Source organism: Trichosurus vulpecula, chromosome 4 (assembly GCF_011100635.1).
Source record: "Trichosurus vulpecula isolate mTriVul1 chromosome 4, mTriVul1.pri, whole genome shotgun sequence".
Lineage (NCBI taxonomy): Eukaryota > Metazoa > Chordata > Mammalia > Diprotodontia > Phalangeridae > Trichosurus > Trichosurus vulpecula.
Window position 1 is genome coordinate 19,438,759 of NC_050576.1, and position 22,094 is coordinate 19,460,852.

A 22,094-nucleotide genomic window follows, 5' to 3' on the forward strand; every position below is an offset into this window, starting at 1 on the left:
GGACTTTGTCATTTGGGGTGCTCCCCAAAAGCCTGTGATGTTCAATACAGGCCATGTGGAGGGTCCAAATCTTAGCCAGCATAGGTTAGAAGGGGCTTTTAAAAGCATTTAGGCCAGGGATTCTAAGCCCTGTTTATGTCCTGGTTCCCTCTGGCAGTCTGGTGAAGTCTAGAGACTCCTCAGAATAATGCTTTCAAATGCCTAGAATAAAGCACAGAGAATTACAAAGAAAATAATAGTGAAATATCTCCTTAATAGAGATGACCCCCCTCCCCAGGGTAAGAACCCCTGAGTTAGCCCACCCCCTCATTTTACAGAGGGAGCCACTGACATCTAGTGGAAGGAAGACTGAATTCAGTCAGCTGACCTTGATTTGGAATCCTGCCTCTGCTGCTTCCTTAGAAATGATAATATAATGAGTAACAGTTGTGATAATAGTCATTGTGGTGGTTGTCATTTCGTTGTGGGTATTGTTGTCGGGTGTACTCTAAAGTGGAACAGGGCTTTACAGGCTTTAGCTCATTTCCTTTGTTGAACCATCCTGTGACAAAGTACACACGTATTGTTATCCCCACTTTACACAGGAGGAGACAGAGGTTCAGAGTAGTGGGCTGCCTTGCAACTCATAGGTATCTAAGGCAAGACTTGAACCTCAGCCTCCCTGCCCTGACTCCAAACCCATTGCTGTCTCCTCTGTACCACATCTATTATTGTTCCTTTAGGTCCCATGATTCACTCAGTGTCACATTTGTTAATGACAATGATGATAATTACTAATCATACAGAACTTTTAGGTTTGTAATGTACTTTGCATATATTATCTGTTATAACTATTAAGTGTCTGAGGCTAGATTTGAACTCATTTCTTCACGACTCCAGGTCCAGCACTCTTTGTACTGTGGTGCCCCCTAGCTGCTGGTGATTCAACTCTGATCTCTCCAAATCTCGTGTGTGCGCACGGCGGGCGTATGCATGCGTGCGTATGTGCGTGCGTGCATGTGTGTGTGTGTGTGTGTGTGTGACTAATCCTCCTTTTTAAGCTGATAAATTCTGCATGAGTCTACTTGTTTTTCAAGACTATTTCTGACATCTGGGTTGGGTTGGCCACCCCCCTGGAACCCTATGGCATTGGCCCAGTCACCTTTGGGATAACCTATGTATTTAGGATGGGGTAAGAGATAAAATAAAGAAAAAAAGAAAAAAAAGAAAAGGAAAAAAGAAAGAAAGAAAGAAAGAAAGAAAGAAAGAAAGAAAGAAAGAAAGAAAGAAAGAAAGAAAGAAAAAAGCCTTGGGTCTGGCTTCCTGCATATTGCAGTGTGTCCAGGAATTAGGGTAATCAGCACAGCAAGAAGATGGGAGACCGTGTCCTAGGAGAATCAACTGAAGGAAGTGGGCATTTAATGTAGGGAAGAGAAAAGTTGGCCTTGGGGGTGGAGGTGAGAATAAGGGATTTCTTCAAATGAGACACTGTATGCAAAGTTTATTTGTGATGTGGGAATTAAAAGGATTGGAGAGAAGTAGTTTCTGAGTAATTTAATAATTTTATTAATAAGACCAGCACATTATTTAAAAAAAAAAGATGGCCATTTGGCCTTCTCTCTGAGACCAAAGACAATCATGGTGGTGGCCCAGAATTTCTATATTTCTTTGGAAGAGGAATGGTGACCGATTCTGATTGCTAGCACAATGAAAGGTGAGCTACTTTAAAATGAATGGCTGAGAGTGACATTGGGTCACCCCTGGACAGATTTCCATACTCAGATGGCTCCAGCCTTGAGCTATCTAGATAAAAGGATCTATCTCCACCCAAGCCTGATTGAATGGGATTCACCTGAGCCTAGAGATTCCTCCTAGCATTGGGTTGGCTCAGATAGAGAAGAAGTTAATTCAATATTATGATCAGTAATGCCCTTCAAGAGACTAAACTTTTTACCTTTTAAAATCAGGACTTTAAAAGGGGAAAACTCTGGATCTCCCCTAATTAATGGTTATTAATAATCATTTCTCTAAGTGAACATTAAAGTTCTATCAAACTCCAGTTACTGTTATGATTCACTCATTCAGTAGGTGTTTGTTAAGCACCCACTTGGTGCTTGTCACTGAAGATACAAATTCAAAAACTGAAACAAGGACCATATATTATAATGAGGGAGAAGAGGATATACTAAAACTATGTGGCATCAATATAAAGTCAATCAATCATACATGTACGCACATGTATGCATGTAAGTATATATATATATATATGTATATATGTGTATATATATATATATATATATATATATATATATATATATATATGTCTGTAAAGTAGTTAAATACAATGTAGTATGGGAGGGAAGGCACTAGCAACATGGGGGAGGAATCAGGGAAGGCTTCATGCAGAAGATTGTTATTTTTGGTTGTTGTTATCCTCATCAGGAATCCAGTGGGTTTCAGATAGAAATAATCCTAGTACAAGGAACCATCCTGCTGCTCTATGGTCCACAGGAGGTAGGGCACCGGACCTGGAGTCAGGAAGACCTGAGTTCAAATCCTATTTCAGACACTTCCTGACTGTGTGACCCTAGGCAAGTCACTTAACATCTTTCTGCCTCAGTTTCCTCAGCTGTAAAATGAGTATAATAAGAGCCCTTTCCTTTCATGATGATCAGATAATTATAAAGGCACTTAGTTCCATGCCTGGAACATTGTAGGTGCTATATAAATGCAAGTATTTTGCAAGCCTTAAAGACCTAATATAAATGCTAGCTTGTTTTGTATATATAGGTATTTGGCCTCTTTCTTTGATTTCTTTGGGATATCTGCCTTGTAGTGGTATCATTGGGTCAAAGGGTATGCCTAGTTTTTTGACTTTGGGGGCATAGTTACAAATTGCTTTCCATAATGGCTGGGCTGGTGCCCAGCTCCACTACATTAATATATCTGTTTTTCAGCAGCCTCTCCAACATTTTTCATCTTTCTTTCCTTTTTTGTCATCTTTACCAATCAGATGAGTGTGAGGTAGAACCTCAGAATTGTTTTAAATTTATATTCCTTTAATTACTAGTTCTTTCAAGCATTTTTCATACGGTTATTGATAGCTTCAATTTCTTCCTTTGAGAACTGCCTGTTCATATCCTTTGACCTCAGATCATTTGTCTATTGGGGAATGATTCCTATTCTTGGCCATTTGAAGCAGCTCCTTATATGTTTTAGATATGACACCTTTATTACTGCAAGGTATTTCCCTCCATAACTGGGTCTTCCATGCTTTCTGAAAAGTGTGGTAACTTTTCAGCATTTCTTTACATATGATACCTGACCTGAGAGTTCTAAATGATGGTCTCATACTTGATCCCCTCAGCAATCCAAAAAAGGAGAAAAAAAGAACTGATGTATCTATTTGCATAATGGCTTATTGGGAGCAGCTGTTTGGGGTTACAATTTTTCTCCTGACCACACAAGCAGTAACAAGAGGTGGTATGAGAGTTTTGAACCAAGGTGCCATCAAACCAGCTTTACACAGTGATCCATAGCAAGGCTAAGGGGGGTGGGGGAGGGAGAGTTTGATATTCACACAGTTGGGAAAGTAGGAGTTGGCCATGACCAAGGTCTAACATCCAGGCATGTTTGGGATTCCAAGTCTGGACTTGAACCTCTCACCATCTGGTTGGAGACAAACCAGCTGTGTGCTGAACTATAAACATCCTTCATTCATGATGATTATTCATTTCTCTTCCATTGAAAATGTAGCCTGCAATCTGTCTTGCTGGCATAAATTACAGGATGACCTTCCTGACAGACAAATAACAAATCGAAGGCCATTAGGATAGCATGAATAAGAATATGCCTGCTGAGCGAAGGTGCATGGGGGGCAGGATGCCTGGGGTATTGACCTGTGACAGGTAACACAGGTGGAGGATAGACCTGTACCTTAAACACCAGTCTTCTGGGGAGTAAATTGTGTTCTTAAATTATTTCCAGTAGTCAACTTACATTAGATTCTAAGCTCCTTGAAGGGAGGAACTGTTTTTGCCTTTCTTTGCATTCTCAGTGCTTAGTGTAGTGGTTAGCACATAGTAGGCATTTAATAATTGTTTAATTGTTGGATGGGGACAGTGGCTAGGGGACTGGCTTTGAATCCCACCTCTGTTATTACCTAACTTTGGGCAACTCGCTTTACCTCTCAGGCCTCAGTTTCTTCATTTGTAAAGTGAAGGGTGGGGGAGTGAGGGGGAGTAAAGGGAATTATAGTCTGTAAGATCCCTTCCAGCTCTGAATCTATGAACTTTATGTAAGTATTTTCTAGAGAAACTTCTAAAACAAAATCAAAACTCAACTCTGAAAACCTTAGGTTTTATCTCTTATGTTATCATTATGTGTCTATGTGTCACAGTCCCTGGGGTGACTGGGAGCTCCTTCTCCATCTCTATCACCAATATTCAGCTCAGAACCTGCCACATGGGAAGTGTTCGGTCCACGGTTTTTGTTTGTTCAGTATAACAACAGATAGAGAACATGGTAGAGTGGGTAGGGGGCTTTCAGGAACCGGCTACATCTTACCTTGTCCAGGGAAGTCATTCCTAATTTTTCCAGATCCTTCTTATCTCCCTCTCCGCTGAACTTCTTATCATGCAGTAGAAAAAAGTATGGGCTCTGAAGTCAGAGGACCTGGGTCCAAATGTCACCTCTCTGATACTCATTAGCTGTGTGCCTCCGCACCCTCCTCTGTAAAGTGCAGTGGGTGGGCTAGATGGCCTCTGAGCTCCCTTCCTGTTTGGGACCTGCAATACTGTCATCAGGGTCATTTCAAACTCCTTTATCACTTTTATCTCTTGTGAAGAGGCTTCCAACAGCAACAACTCTGTACTCATCTATCCCCCAACCCTTACCTCCATGACCATTTTACAGAAGAGACAATGGAGGCTCAGGAAGGTCATTATCATGGTTTGCCTCAGACCTCATCATAAGTCAGTGGCAGATCCAGGTCTGTCACCCCAACTCAAGGCTCTTTTCCGTATAATAAGGATACATATTGCCTTGTGACCCCAAACAGGTAAATTAAATCATCCTGGTGTTCTTTGAGCTTCACATTCCATCTCTAATACATATTGACTGTTTGACTCTGAGCTACTGGCCTAACCATTCAGTGCCTTCAGCAGCTCCCTAACCCTCTGTGGTTCCTTCCATAGGAGGTCCCTATACCAGTGAAATCACAAGTCCGGGAAACATGTTTGCATCTTTAAGTGCTCCTGAAATGTGAGTTATTGTTTTTTTTTTCAAATTTTATTATTAGGGACAAAGGAAGAAGTTTCATCTACTGTTGCAGCCACTAAAGGTTCAGAGGAGGCTCAAAGCCCAACTGAGAATCTCGTAAGTGTCTATGGGGGTCAGGACCAGGGCCAGGGGTTTGTGAGCCAGTCATTCAGAAATAATCATAACAGTAATGCCAGTTTACATTGCCTAGATACTTTTACATCCATTATTTCATTTGATCTTCATACCATCCCCCAATAAGATGGAAGCACAATGAGGGCAGGGACTGTTTTTGTTTTTTATCTGGTCCTCAGGGCCTAGCATAGTGGCTTGAACCTAGAAAGTGCTTAATAATTTTTTAAGTTGAATTGAAATTGTTTACTATTCCTATGGGAATAGAGAGGCTTAGAATTATTATCCCCACTTTACAAGAGAGGAAACTGAATCTGAGGGAGGGTATTAACCACTGGAGAGATGAGGCCCCCTGTAGAAGGAGGCCCTTGAGCTAAGCTTGGAAGGAAGCAGAGGAATTCAAAATGGTGAAGGTGAGGAGGGTGTGACTTCAAGGTATAGAGGACCGCTGGTAGAAAGGCATGGAGGTGGGAAATTGATCATCATGTGTGAGGAAAAGATCATTCTGACCGGATTGTAGAGGGCACAAAAGGAAATAGGTGTGACGAGGCTGGAAAGGTAGGTTGGGAAGGGCTCTAAAATCCAAACCAAGAAACATCTACCTCACAGGGTTGTTGTGTGGGTCAAATGAGGTAATCTATGTCCAAAGCATTTTGCAGACCTCAAAGCACTTTATAAATTATATCATCATCATCATCATCATCATCATCACCATCATCACCGTTATGATTACCACCACCTTCACCACCACAACTACCACTACAACCACTAGCATTAACCAATAAACATTAAGTGCCTATTACCTGCCAGGCACTGTGCTAAGTGCTAGGATTACAAAAAGAGGAAAAAGGCAGTTACTACTACTCCTACTCCTACTACATTATCATCATCACTAGTACCACCACCATCATTACTACTACAAGAGATTTGTTCAAATCAAATAGAATCCAGATCTTTCATCTCCTGGTTCTGTTCTTTTTCTCTTCCAATATTAAACAGAAGTAATACTTAAAACTTAGAAAGGAATATACATTATAAATGAGGATGCTGAAGCCTGAAGAGTTTAACTAAAGAGTCCAAGGCCACGCAGCTGAAGTAAGAAAGTCAGGTTTTGAGCCTGGAACGTCATACTACAAAATGGCTGTTCTTTATATGAAACCATGTTGCCTGGTGCATTTTGGGACCACCCAAAGCTCTCCTTTTCTGCCACCAAGATCCTCTTGCACCAGGAGTTTTCAAGGCCATGATAGGAGACAAGGGACAGAGCTTCTGGGTCTAAATTCCTCTGGGTGTAACTTGTAGGTAAAGGCTTGTCACTGGCTTGCTTCATTGCCCTGAGGAATCTCAAACTGTTCTAGCCCCCCTCATCATATCCCCCTACAACTCCCCCCTGCGCAAGGGACCTGGACCTATTCTCCAGCTTTGGAGTTTGTCTGCTTTCTGTGGAAGTGCATGAATAATACACAGACTCCTGTCAAAATAAAGAGTGGTTATGAGGTCTCTTTTAACATCGGAAGTCCATCTTCTTAAGGAGCAAGGAGACCTTTTTCACCCACACGTCACCCTTAAGAATGTAATGGGCCCTTTGATAAAGGACCAAAGTTTTGGGCCAGCAGTTAAAAGCCCCTCTAATATCTGGAGCTACTTTGTCCTGGGGAGAGGAATGCAAACAGAGGCAAAGAACAGACTGAGTGTGGCTGGCATGGTTAATACACCCAGATTAGAACATCATTCATCTTAAAGTGAAGGGAGGCCTCTTCACACACTTCACACATTAAAATATTTTAGAAAATAGTACCCATTTTGGCAGGATTCTCTCTGTCTCTCTCTCTGTCTCTCTGTCTCTCTGTCTCTCTCTCTCTCTCTGTCTCTCTCTCTCTCTCTCTCTCTCTCTCTCCCCCACTCGCTCTCTCTCGCTCTCTCTCTTTCTTCCTCACTCCCTCCTCCTCTCTCTCTTCCCTACCCCCTAGAAACAACAGCAAATGCTTTTGCGAGGGAGTGTTGTCTGTTTGTGAAAAATGCTTGCCTCTCTTCTCTCCAGTCTCTGACAACAGAGGATTGTGGGCAGACCCTCATCTCCCTTTTTTAGAGAAAGAGGTGAGGCAGGGGGTGGGGGCAGGTGGCTTCCCCTCTGTCTAACAAGAAAACTTCAGCTGAGCATGCAGATCCTTGGCTCTTTATCATTCGTGGGTTAAAGCGTGGGTTAATGGCCCTTCGGGTTACATCAGCCCCATCATTTTACAGATCAACCATCAAGAAGTATGTGTCTCAGTGCCAGGCAATGTGCTGGGTACTGGCCATATGGACAAAAAACAATGAAACAATGCCTACTTGAAAGGAAACTGAGGCCCAGAGATCCCAGGTCACACAGGTCTTCTGACTACATTTGTTCCACTGTCCTAGGATATCAAGCTTCAAAGGAACTTTACAGAACTTTTACAGAATTTACAGAATCACAGAATTTTAGAGTTGGCAGATTCCATCTAGTCCAACCTCTACTTGAACATGAATTCCCTTGATCACATTCCTCATGAGAAATTCCAGTTTCCCCTTAAAAACATTTTCTGAAGTCCTAATCTCCTCTATCTGCAGATGAGGAAACGGAGTCCTGTTCCCACCACATTCTGCTAGAACCTATTGTACCTAGATACAAGTGTTAGGAGTTTTCCCTGACTTTGCTGTAAAACTAACCCTATGCCCTCATGTTAGAGATGATCAGATTGAGGCTCAGAGCCATTGCCTCCCAACAAAACTCATCTCACTTATGAATATCTCCAACTTTTCAAAGTTTGGAGGAGGGGGTTGTTTGTTTTCCCTGAAATCAAGTCTAATTTTGATTCATTGCAATTTCTGCCCATTGTCCCTCATTCTTCCCTTTAGAGGTAACAATTACTTTATACTACCTGTGGGACCTTAAGCAAGTAAGGGAACTTCTCTGGGCCTCAGTTTCCCCATAGTGTTGAACCAGACAGTCCTGCCCTCAAGGAACTTACAGTCTAATGAGGGATACACCATGATGCTGAACAACTCTCTGAACCTCTCAAGGCCTCAGTTTTCACATCTACAAAATGGAGATTATAATTTTCCCTATGTCATTGGGTTACTGTGAGGATCAGATGAAATAATGAATATAAAGTGCTTTATAAACCATAGAAAGCTATATAAAATCAATTTATTGGTTTGTCAACTAGAATTTGTTAAGCCCCTACTATGTACCAAACACTGGGCTAAGTTCTGGGGGTGGTTAGGGTTAGCAGAGAAAAGCAAAAGTCAGTCCCTGACCTCACATCTAAAAGGGGAGACAATAAACTGGAGAAAATCAGCAGAAGGAAGGCACTAGAATTAAGGGGGACAGGGAAATTATGGATTATTATAAATCCCCTCCTCTGTAAGGCCACCTTCCATATACTCTGATGTAGCAATTTATATACACATTGTCTCCTCCATTAGAATAGGAACTCCTTGAGGGCAGGGACTGTTTTTTTTTTTTTTTTACCAAGTGTTAAGGTAAAGAAAAAGCCTTCCTATCATCAGAGCTTTGCTAGAAAGAAATGGGGCAGCCTGGGGTGCTTAGAGGTTGCCCACAGGACCCCAGCAGCCACACAGGCCAACATATACCAGACATGGATTCCCACCATAACATACCCAATACACACACCAGCCAACCGACCAAGTCAAATGCTCCCCCATTAGAGATTTTCAATCAGAAACTCAAAAGCCACTTCTCGAGGATCCTGAAAATTCCTTCTCAGATAGGGTTTGCACCAAATGACCTCTAAGGATGACCTCTGGCAGAAGGTGGGATTTGATCTAGATTAAGCTTCCACCAGAGGCCTCTTCTCTGAGGTTACCTTCCATGTAAATATAAATATAGATACACAATATATATGCACGTATATATATACACACATGGTGATATGTACAATATATCTATATATGTATGTGTTTATATGCACCCATATATAAATATATTTTATATATATGCACATACATATATACAAATATTGACACAATGCATATATACATGTGTATATGCATATAAACACATATCCATACACATGTATCTTACATATATGTGTAAGTATAAGTGAATATTTATATGTGTATGCATTTGAGTGTGTGTATATCTAGATGTAGATGTTTGTAAAGAATGAGTTATTTACCTGTTATCTTCCCTATTAGAATTTGAGCTCTGTGAGGACAGGGACTGTTTATCCCCTTCCTTCTATCCTTAACACCTAGCAGAATGCTTGGAATAGATGGTAGGTACTTATAGGGCAGGGGGATAGCACAGCATACAGAGTGTCAGGTTTGGTCAGGAAGACTTGCTGAGTTCAGATCTGACCTCAGACATTCACTAGCTGTGTGACCCTGGGCAAGTCACTTCATGTTCCACATCTATAAAATGAGCTGGAAAAGGAAATGGCAAACCCCTCTAGTACCTTCACTGAGAAAAGCCCAAACGGGGTCATGAAGAATTGGATATGATAGAAAACCACTGAACCACAACTTTTGAAATGCTTGTTGCCAGATTTCCTAGAGATACTTTCTGTGGTTCGAAGCAAAGGCCTCCGTTTTCCAGGTGAGGAATTGGAAGCTCCTGGAGGACAGACTGTTTTCCTTTTCTTCTTGTACCCTCAGTGCTTAGCATTTAGTAAGCCCTTAAATGCATGTTGCCTGCCTGCTTGCCAGAGTAGACAGTCCTGAGCAGAGGAGTGGCCCCTGACGGGCATGTGGGGCCCTAGCAGTGCCCTGGGGCTTCCCCAAATGTCGGCTGGAGCCTGTCAGCCTCAGCAAAGGAACGCCATCATACAAGATAAGCATTCACAACTGACAGTTCACACCTCCATTTTTGCCACTGGCAACATTAATTTTTAACTTTTTTCCCACTTAGCCTTTTGTGAAATATTGGTTTGCAGTTGAGTATCGCACATCCTCCTTAACAAGGAGCTCATCACATTATAAAGTTGGGAAGTTCCCCCCGCCCCTTTTTTCCAGCCAAAATCTGCCTCTCTGTAACATCCTCCAGTGCTTCTGCCCCCGGGGCCAGGAAGAACAAGTCCAAGCCTCCTTCCATGGATCAGCTTTTCAAATATTTGAAGACAATTACCACGTTCCCTGCAGTATTCGCTTCTCCGGGCTAGCCCTTCCAAGTTCCTTCAGTTCGTCTCAAAGGACATGCCTTAATATAGTCATGGGATTTAGAACTGGAAGGGATCTTGTATTCCATCTATCCGAGGGCCCCTCATTTTTATAGTAGAGAAAACTGAAGCAGAGAGAAGGGAAATGACTTTGCCAGTGTCACAAAGGTAGTAAGTAGTACAGTGCAGATTTTAACCCAGAACCACTTATTCCAAATCTGACTTTCTCCATTATATAGTGATGTCTCTCCTTAAAGCAAGAATTCTTGACCTTTTTTGTGTATCTCAGACCCCTCTGGTTAAACCAGGTATCCTTCTATCTTGGAATAATACTTTTAAGTACATTAAATAAAATACATAGCATTACAAAGTTATAGTGAAATAATTCTCATTTTTTTTAAAAGGCAGGCCCAAAGGTTAAGAAGGTCTGGTTGAGCAGGCTAGTCCTCAATACTATATGGGCTCTGATGGAAGACTTGGTTCCTATGCTCAGCAGCTCATTTCAAGGGCTGAATTCTCTGCAGAACTATCTTTCCAATTTAGGAATATGTCATTCAGTCAATAAGCATGTTCTGAACACACAAAGAAAAACCAAGACACTGACCATCCTCTCAAGGAGTTCATATTCTAAAGTCAAAACAGAGGAGAAATGGGTGATGGACATCATTGGGAGTTGGTCTCTGCCCACCCAGGGACATAAAAAGCTGTTTTGGTTTCATGATGTGTTGTGGTGGAACCATCTTAAAGAATTCAGTTAGACCACTTCTAATCCAAGTATGGGCATTTATTGAGATTGACGCCTCTCATGAAGCAGGCTAAGTTCCAAGAGGAATCAGCAACTTCAGAGAAAGCAAGATGGATTTTTATAGGGTAAAGATGCAATTATATGACAGAAATTATGAATATTAAAAAGGCAGGAGGGGCTTGTTAAAGAATTAGGTAATAGGGGAGAGGTCCCAGCCACAGTGGAACTGCATATGCGATTACCCACAATGCATACAGAAAAACCCAGTTGGGGGGAGTTTGTATGTATGATAATGCTATTATAATAAGCTTCTCTACATCATAATAAGCTTCTCTACATCACTCTAGGCAGATTTTTGCTATTACTACACAGGTGCCTACTCAGGGAAAGTCCCTTCTATTGTTTTGGGGTCCACATGCTGCTTGGGCATCCTGGTAGTGCCGTTTTCCGATTGACTGATTATTGTGGTCCTGTCTGAGACTAGATGGATGTGGTTGAGGTTGAGTGCATGGACACACCTGTTTCTGTGGGAAATATGAGAAATGGGTCTGGGGGCAGTGGCTAGCTAGAGGCACTGGCTGGGCTCCCATCACATGGACACTCCTGCTGTTCTGTGAGAAATATGAGTTCATGGACAAAGTTGTTGTTCTAGTGAGCAGTGAGGCATATATGAGGAAGTTAGGATATTGAGTGTGTGTGGGGGTGGGGGGGTGAGTGGCTAAGTAGGGACAGTAGGCCTGTTGTTCAGTGGGGCCTATAAGGAAGTTAGAATATTGGGGCTGGGGCAGCTTTATTAGGATTCCATCAATGGGACAACTAGGGGGCAGCCCCTGAAGGGCTTGAGGACGATTACAGCGGAGAGAACAAAGGACCTAAATTTGAACCCTAGCTCTGTCTCTACTTATGTCAATCTATACATGATGTAACCTATCTGATCTAGTGAATAAAGCCCAGGATTCTGTGGCAGAGAATCTAGGTTGGAATATTGGCTACTCACGACTTGAATGACCTCAGACAGGGCATGTGCCTCAGTTTCCTCACCTGCAAAATGACAGATTGGACTAGCCAAGAACTGTGCTAAATGTCAAAGATACACAAGGAGGCAAAAGACATTCCCTGAACTCAGGAAGTGTACAATCCAATGGGGGAGACAACAAGCAAACGATATGTAGAAAGAAGCTATGTCCAGGATAAATAGCAAATAAGAAAGGGGAGGTACTTGAATTAAAAGCAGTTGGGGAAGGCTTCCTATAGAAGAAGGGATTTTAGGCAAGTGACTTCCTATTTCTGGACCTCAGTTTCCATATATGTAAATAAGAGAGTTAGACTAGGAGGCTATCAAGTCATTTCCAGCTTCAAATCTCTGATCCTACGACTGGATGCTTGTAGCGGCCATGCACAAGGGTATGACTGGGAAACATGTCCTTGGAAGAGGATGTCCAGGACAAGGCTTCTACTGCCAAGGGCAGGCCAGGAGACACAGTGTGGGCTGTGCCTGAAGTTACCTGAGGGTTGAGGTAGGGGGAGGGATCTGGAAGTTGGGAGGAAGCATACACCAGGAGGGAGCTGTAAGGGTGCCACTCAAAGTGGGCACCTGGGGCCCAAGGCCAACCGTCCACTGTTTACTGATTAGGACTTGCTCTAAGCACTCCTCTGGTTCTCTCCCTTTTTGGACCACATTAGTCTAACACCAGGTTGGTCTCGATAAATTGATGTCCGGAGACCAGACTGCAGACTTCCCCATTTCAAGAACCACTTTTTGTGACTCCCCAAGAAAAACCCCACTGAGACTGAGCTAAAGACAGAATAGTGCCCTTCTCTTTTGAATTTAATTTCAAAATCCTTCCCCAGAGCCATTCATATCCAGCAGGAGTTGGCAGACAGCACTGTGCAGAGCTGAGGATTTGAAACGTGGCCTCCCTGGCTTTGAGAAACATAAACTTTTCCCAGTTCCTGCTGGCTGGGTGGCCCATTCTTCTGCCAAGGAACCTTGGGATTGTCTGGGTTGCTATCTTATTGTCATAAAACTGTTTGGTTTTTGTTGGTAGAAACACACAGAAGATGGGGAGCCGCCCCCTGCAAACCCTGCTCCTGAGACAAGGGCCTCCAAAGAAGGCGAGGCTGGGAGGAAGATCCGACCAGCCTCCCAGCCATATCTGAGCCAACTCAGGAACGAGGAGGCCCAGCGGGAGACATGGATGGACCGGTTCCGAAAGCTAGAAAATGCCCTCTACTTGTGTGATGTGAACAACACAGGTGAAAGACCATGCTGGAAACAAGCCCCTCTCTTGCTGGCCAATTGGTCCACTTGATATCTGGCAGGCTCAGGGATGGGAGAAAGACTTATTATTATTCATCATGCTATTTGCTTATTATTTGTTCACTATACAATTCATTATTACTTTATTATTTATAATTTGTTTATAATATTTATTATTTATCATTTATATAGGACTTTTATGTTTGCAGAGCTTTGCACATGTTATTCCCATTGATCCTCACAATAGCCCTGGGAGGGAGGTACTATTTTTCTACCCATTTTAGAGATGAGGAAACTGAGTGAGATTAAGTGACTTGCACAGGGTCACACAGCTAAGAAGGCAGGATTTGCACTCAACTCAGGTCTTTCTGACTCCAAGTCTAGCACTGGACCCAAATGCCACCAGGATGCTTCCGTTTATTCAAATGTAGGAGGGTTTAAAAAAACAAACAAATCTTTTTATTCAAATGCAAGGGAGGATTCCTGTAAATAAAATTCCATTAAAATAAATGCCACTACAGTAGCAAACTATACTGAAGTGGAGTCATTACAAGATTCCCAAGCTCTAGTTGAAGCTCCAGCATTGAAGGCCATATTTCATACAACCAGCCACATGGTAGAAAACAGAAACTTACAGCTGGAAGGGACCATTAGAATATGGAATGGATATCAAAACTGGAGGGGACCCTTGGAAACTACAATGGTACAGCCTTTCAGAGGCTCCAGAACAGTCTTGGAGAGTGTTAGGTCTCGGATATACTTTACAATACAGTGTTAGAACGTAGAGCATGGAAGGCTCAAGCTGGAAGCAACCTTAGGAACAAAATGTTAGACCATAGAATGCTAGAGCTGGAAGGGATCTTACAATAGAATGTTAGAACATAGAACATGGAATATTCAAGCTGGAAGGGACCTTAGCACATAGAATGTTAGAACATACATTTTTTGAACTAGAGGTACCCTTAGGACATAGGACATATAATGTTAGAGATAAAAGGGACCTTCGAATATAGAATGTTAGCACGTAGAACATAGAATGTTAGAGCTGGAAAAGACCTTCTGACATAGAATGTTAGAGGTAGCTGGGGCATTAGAATATAAAATATTAGAGCTGGAGGGGACTGTAGAATATAAAATTTTAGAATTCAGAGCATAGAAATAATTCTATATTCATGGTTGAAGGGATCTAGACTTTAGAACATAGAATAGTAGAGCTAGAAAGGACCTTAGAGGTGGTAGAGAGCAAAACCACTTGTTTTACACATAAGATAACAGAGGCCAGAGAGGTAAAGTTTTTTTTTTCTTTTTTGGCAAGGCAATTGGGGTTAAGTGACTTGCTCCAGGTTGCACAGCTAGTGTCAAGTGTCTGAATCCAGATTTGAACTCAGGTCCTCCTGATACCAGGGCTGATACTCTATCTACTGCACCACCTAGCTGCCTCTGAGGTGAAGGAATTTGTGAAGAATATAAGACATAATTATTAAGCATCAGCATTGTGAAAGGCACTGTACTGTGTTAAGCTATGGGGATAAATAAACAAAGTGATTCCTGCCCTCAAGCAGTTTGCACTCTACATAGGGTTCTGGACATTTTGGATGCTGCCTGGGACAGTGTCATGGTTGTTGTAAATATCTGGTGTAGGATTTAAACCCTGATCTTCCTGTCTCCAAATCCAATGCTCTATTAACTACATCACCCTGATAAGAAGGATGGGTAGGTTGAGTCGAGGGAGATATTGAGTGGAGTTTTGGACATACCAGGTTGGAGGCCCTGGTGGGACATCTCAGGGGAAATTCCCAAAGGGCAGTTCCAGATGTGAACTAAAGCTCAGGGAAGAGACTAGAAAATATAATGACCCTAGGAATCATCTGCCTGGAGGTGATAATGGAATTCATCAGAGTAGACAAGATATTGAGAGTCAAAGAGCTAGAAGCAACTTGAGAGACCATCTTTTCCAGGATTCCAACCCAGGTCAGTGCAGGATCCTAGATTTAAATCTAGAAAGAGACCTCTGAGGCCATCGAGTCCAATACCTTCATTTAACAGATGAAGAAACTGAGCACCACACAAATAAAATGGCTTGTCCAAGGTCACACAGACAGCAAGAGACAGAAAGGGGATATGAGCCTGGGTGCTCAGCCTCCACATCCTGTATTTTTCTGCTGTGCCATATTGCCTCCCACAGAAGAGACTGTTATGGGGGCTAAGGGAGTGTTTGAGAATAACAGTAATGGTGCACATTTATGCATAAAATGCTTTTTATATGTTGGACCTCACATGTAGGATGAAGTTGGCATTGTCATTGGGAAAAATTCTTCCCAATTCATGAGCAAACTGAGACTTTGAGAGGGTCTGTGACCTACCAAGGTCACCCAACTGATAAATATTTGAGTCAAGATTTAGACCTAAGTCTTCATGACTCAGAGGCTAGCACTCTGTACTTTACCTCACTGACTCACCAGTGCACATGCTTGGGGAGAGGTGAAGTGGAAGATGAAGAGAATGAACAAATGAACCAGTTCAGGAGACCAAGACGGAGTGGCCTAAAGTGGTCAGAGGAGAAAACGGAGAGAAGCCAAGGAGAACACAGAGAGAAGCCAAGGGCAGAGCTAGTGTACAGAACATGAGTGCAGCAGAAGCATTGAATGCTCCAGAAAGGTCGAGGAGGATGAGGCCTGAGAAGGGGCCATTGGATTCAGCCATTCCACTGCCATGGCTGACCTTTGAGAGAGCGGTTTCAGTTAAGTGGTGAGGTCAGAAGCCAGATTGCTAGGGCTGGAGGAGAGTGTGGGTGGGGAGATGGTTGAGGCTTCGAGAATGTGTCTCCCTTTAATTCCTGCCCCAAATAAACATTTTTAAAGACTCTGGCCATACATAAAAATAGGATAGGCTCACATTCATTTCCAAGTTTCGCTGTCCATTTTGATAGGTTTCTGAGGTGATTTAGATCAGGGAAATGCTATGGATATGGTATATCAGGATTTCAGCAAGGCATTTTACCCAGCATCTCAACATAACTTTATGGATCACCCTGGGATGCTTTCTAATCCTAATTTTGTCCCTATCTACCTTTGTGACTCCCACATATATACATACATACATATTAAATGTATGAATACATATATTTGTGTATGTATACACATAAATCTATATAATCTGTATGCACACATATTGTACGCATGTGTACACACATGTATAGATTTATATGTACATATATAAATGCATCTATGTATATAGAAATTATATGTACATTTATTTCAATATATAAATGTATGCAAGAAATATATCTATATTTAATCTAATAATACACGTGTATATAGAGAGACATATTAACAAAAAAATACCCTCTAAATTCAATTATTGATGATGGCCACATCCTCTGCGATCTATTTTTCCCCAGTCTTGGGCCTCATTCTTGTGGAGTTTCTAAAGAAATAAGTTCTCTGTGGAGTTTTATTGACCTTCGTAGATGATGGATGTAAATAAATTAAAAGGGCAGATTGGAAATGCTTTCCCCATGACCTCTTCATTATTTATGTCTGTTTTTTCCCGTTTCCATGAAATGTGGAGAGTCACTATAGCCAAAGAATAGGTCAGCAAGAGATGGAAACATCTGAGGCAACTTTTAATGAAAAATGAGGCTTGACCGAGGTCAGCACGTTGGCTGACTCATTGGCCACAAACTCGTAGGAAGCAACCATGGTCTCATAGCAGAAGGAGGACCTATGTTACAGAAGCACAGAGTGACTGCAGACCTTAGAACACAGAACATGGAAGCAGGGATTAGAGTTCTAGGGATGGAAAGAACCCTAGAACTGATATCATCAAAGCTCAGAAGGGCCTTAGAATGGTTGATCTAGAAGGGTCATTAGAACACAAAGTATTAAAGCTGGAAGGGACCTTGGGACATAAAATATCACAGGTGTAAGGGGCCCGAAGACATATATAATGTCAGAACCAGGAAGAATCTTAGAGCATAGAGTATTAGAGCTATGGAAAGACATTGGGACTTAAAGTGGAGCAGACAAGGACCTTGGAACGTAAAAATCTTAGAACCTAGAGCTAGAAGGAGCATTAAACATACAATGTTAGAATAAGAATTTATGTTTAGAATATCAGAGCTGGAAGGGACCTTAGAACAGAGAATTTCAGAGGTAGAAGGAACCTTAGAGCATGGAGTATTAGAGCTGGGAAAGACCTTAGGGCATAACATGTTGGTGCTGGAAGGCACCCTAGACCATAGGTATTCTTAGAGTACTGAGTTGGAGAAGCCTTCATGGTATTTGAGTTTGAAGGGTCCTTAAAACCTAGAATGTTAGAGCTTGCAAGGATCTTAGCACTTAATGCTGTTGAAGCTAGAAGAGATCCTAGCGCTCACTGGGTCCAATGACCTCATTTTTATAAATGAGTCATATGCCAAAGGTCATGCAGCTGGTGAATGTGGCGGTGATGATTTGGACCTGAGCCTCCTATCTATACCTCCAAGGCTCCTGCCACTACAGCAGAATCTTGTATTTCTCCCTCTTGCAAACAACTATGCTTTGTGAGGTTCAAGAAAAATGTTCAGGACATGCTTGAGCTGAGATGAAGGCTGCTTACTGCATAAATGTTTATTTGGCACCTCCTGTGTACAGCAGTCCCAGGCATGAACACACACAGTGCACAGTAGGGCCCTTTGGACTGATGTAAATGATTACCTCGATAAACTGAGGAAAGTAAATGATGTTGGGTAAACAGATTGTTCTTTCCTTTGAGGGGGTGGTGGGTTTGTTGCCATATCTGGCTCTCTGAAGGATACATGGCAAGTTCTCCAAGCTTCTTGCTGGTGTTTGTGTGTGTTTTCATTGAGAGAGTGGGGGAAGGACAGGAGCAGAAGAAGATGGACTTTACCACATGATGAGAGATTGAAAGATTATGGTGAGCAGCTGTTCGGGGAGTCCACTCATGACATGATAGATTGGAGTGGGCACACACTTCAGCTGATGGCATTTTTTAGTTGACATCAGGATGAATTTCCTAGCAATAAAGTTTGGAAGCTCTTTAAATCATAGAACACAGAATGCTGCAGCTGTAAGAGAACTCAGAATATAGACTATTGGAGCACAGACTGTCAGAGCTGGAAGGAATCAACAGACATAAAATGTCCAAGGTGGTGTGTGCATTAGAAGGTAAAATGTTGAAGCTGAAGGGACGTTAAGAGATGGAACATTAGAATGTAGAATATCGGCACTGGAAGGAACCCCAGAACAAAGAATTCGAGTATTGGAAAGGTCCTATGGATATAGAATGTCAGACCTTGAAGAGACCTGGGAAGAAAAATTGTCAGAGTTGGAAGGGACCTTGGAGCATAGAATGTTAGTAGAAAAGACTTTAGAACATGGAATGTCAGAGCTGGGGAGGGGGCTTAGAACATGGAATGTCAGAATGGGGAGATGCCTTAGAACAGAGCAAGAAGCAAAATTAGTATATAGAATGTTGGAGCAGAGAATGTCAGAGGTGTCAGAACCTGTGGAACATAGAATGTTACAGCTAAGCAAAGTGATAGAACAGAAACCTGGAAGGAAATCAGATTATAGAATCCTAGAATATAGAAAGAGACTTTAGAATGTAGAACATCAGAACTGGCGAGGCCCTTGGAACACTGAAAGTTCAAACAGAAAGATAGAATCTTGGAAAATCAAACATAGAGCATTAGAGGAACCCCGAGACTAAGAGATGGGATGAGCCTGTAGCAGGGCCAGGTCTGGGGATAATGGCAAAACACTTACAGCTGGATGGTGCACTGGCTAGAGCTCTGGCTTGACTATCAGAAAGACAGAAGTTTGAATTCTGCCTCAGATACTTACTGCATTACCCTGGGCAAGTTGCTCTCACAGCCTCAGTTTCTAGGAGACCTCTAGAGCTTCCTTCCACCCCAAAATCTATGATCCCATAACCTGGGTTCAAATCTTGCCATTTACTACATTGAGAAAGTCTTGGGTCCTGTTTCCTCATCTATAAAGATAATAACAACACCTGTCTTAAAGGGTTGGTGGGAGGCTCAAATAAGATATGTGTTAAGTACTTTGCAAACCTTAAAGTGTTAATTAAACATGTTTATATCATTCTAGAGTTTGATGGGAGCAGAGACTAGGGAATACAAATGTAATCTTTTAGGCACACGTGAGGAGGAAAAGACAAAATACAAATGGATTTATTTATGGAATCTATGTTAAGCACTTTCTTATGTCCTGAGTGGTCTACGGGGTGATGGAGAAGGGAGAAAGAGTAATAAGAGCTAGACCTCATTTGCCCATAATCCCAGCATCTCATGACCAGAAGGGCCTTTAGGAAGCAGTGAGTCCAGCCTTCAATTTAACAAATGTCCAATCTACCATTTATCCATCGAGTAGGTGGATCCTCAGGGAGCTTACCATCAAGGAGGGGAGATAAGATGCCAACACAGAATGCAAAATACGATATGGAGTGGAGTGTTATGGGAGGTCAAAGAAAAGAGGAATAAAAGAAGCTTAGCAATGTAGGACTAGTTGAACATGGTGCCCAGGGTGCTGCAAGACAAGGATTCAATCACTTATACGTGACATTGAGGAAATGGGCCTCAGTTTTCTCATAAGTAGAAAGAAAAGCTTTGGACTGAGAGATCTCAAGAGTCTCATTCTGCTCTAGCATTCTATGAGTCTGTGACTTTTGGCAAGGAGAGTTGGAACCAGCCAGCCTTTCCGTACACACCCCACCCTTCTCTAGAACTGTCCTCAGAAAGTTTTCATGACTACACAAAGCGTTGCCTTGAACTTGGCCTAGAATTCAGCTGTTGGCTGCACTCGGCCAATGGCATCATCGTAGAGGACCTTGTAGGAGAGCCCTCATGAGGCAAAGTGCCCATATCTCAGTGCTGCCTTTTGTCAGGGCCACAGGCTCTTCAGAAGCCTCTTTGGGAATCCTCTTCTGGATACCCATTCAATTCAACAAACTTTTATTAAACCCTTATTATGTGTAGACATTATGAAGAGTTTAGCCTTGAAAATAAACATCTTTTCTTTCTTTCTCTATTTCTCCATCTCTGTCTCATTCTGTGTTTCTTTCTCTTTCCCTCTATCTTTATTTTCTGTTTATGTTTCTCTCCTCTTCTGTCTCTGTCTTTGACTCTCCTTCTCTTTCTTTTTTTGTCTTCTCTTTGTCCTGTTTTCTGTATCTCTTTCATTCTCTCCCTTTGTGTATTTCTCCATCTGTCTCTGTCTCTGTGTCTTTGTCTCTTCCTCTCTCCCTTTCTCTTTTTCTGTTTCTGTCTCTGACTCTGTCTCTCTGCCCTCCCCCTTCCCTACTTCTCTGTCTCTGCCTCTGTGTCTGTCTTCCCTCTCCCTCATTTTTCCTGTCTCTCTCTCTCCCTCTCCCTCCCCCTCTTTTCTCTCCCCCCTCTCTCTCCCTCCCTCTCCCCTTCTCTCTTCCCTCCCTCCCTGCCCCCCAAATACAGGTGTACTGGAGAAGGAACGAGCCAAGCGCCTCATGCATAACTACAATCTCATTTATAACCTCGCCCTCAGCCCTCTGAAAATTGATCAGGCGGCCCGGAGGTTCCGACGGGGAGAGAACCTTCTGTTGGAGCCGGCGCTGCGGTACCTGAAGGAGCTGTGAGACGTGCCTAGATCATGCTAACCGGTGTTTGCTGTGTCTCCCCTCTTGTACCCAGGGACACGGTTTTCTCAGTCTGAGGAAGGGAGAGATGATGCGTTCCCAGGGAGGTGTGGCCGGCGTAGGCATCCTGGGCGTGCCTCTTATGGCCTCCGTGTCTCACACCGACCCCCTTTTACCGAATGACTTGAAGGCGGGGAAGCTTTATTTGGTTCCGGTGAGAATCTAATGAGGACTGTCATCAACCAGTCCAGCCATTTTCTCACTGTGTGACCTTTAACCTCTGGGTCTCAATTTCCTTTTCTATAAAAGGTGGTGGGAGTAGTGGAGGTGGGTGGGGTGGGGGAGGGGATGTAGACTAGATAATCTCTTAAGATGCCTTTCAGCTATTATTCAAGTAAATTCTAAGTTTTGATATTCTAGGATCTAACATTCCCTGTTCTAAGGCTCTAATATTCTCTGTTCTAAGGTTCCTCCCATCTCTGACATCTTTTGTTCTAAGGTCCCTTCTAGTTCTAACATTTCTATGTTTTAAGATCCCTTCCAGCTCTAACATTCTGTGTTCTGTGTTCTGAAAGTCCATATTCTCAGGAACAGCCCATCTGTAACACTTTGTGTTGGAAAGGTCTCTTTCCCCTCTAACATTCAGCGTTCGGTGTCCTAATGTTCAAAGTTAAGAGATCCTTGCTGCTCTAACATGCTGTGTTCTAAGATTGTGTATTCTATGTCCTAACATTCTAAGATTCCTTCCAGTTCTAACAGCTTGTGATTCTGTAAGAGATTGGATGCAATTTTACAGAACTGTGCAAAGTACCTGGCACACAATAGGTGCTTTTGTTGGCTGATTGATTCATCCTAAGTTTCCCTCCAGCTCTAACATGCACTGACCTGTATTCTAACATTTGGCATTCTAGGGTACATTTCTGCTCTAAAGTCCCATGTTCTCTTT

At 42.5% G+C, this 22,094-nt stretch overlaps 1 protein-coding gene across 1 annotated transcript in view; it reads left to right on the forward strand.

Annotated features, from left to right (window-relative positions):
- Nucleotides 1-21,148, forward strand: part of C4H1orf87 (chromosome 4 C1orf87 homolog) — a 70,827-nt gene extending 49,679 nt beyond the window's left edge. Inside the window, exons 9-11 of the mRNA XM_036753336.1 lie at nucleotides 5,279-5,355; nucleotides 13,305-13,512; nucleotides 20,988-21,148. Of these exons, the coding sequence (XP_036609231.1) occupies nucleotides 5,279-5,355; nucleotides 13,305-13,512; nucleotides 20,988-21,148 (446 nt within the window). The remainder of the gene's footprint in view (nucleotides 1-5,278; nucleotides 5,356-13,304; nucleotides 13,513-20,987) is intronic.
- The last annotated feature ends 946 nt before the right edge of the window (nucleotides 21,149-22,094 follow it).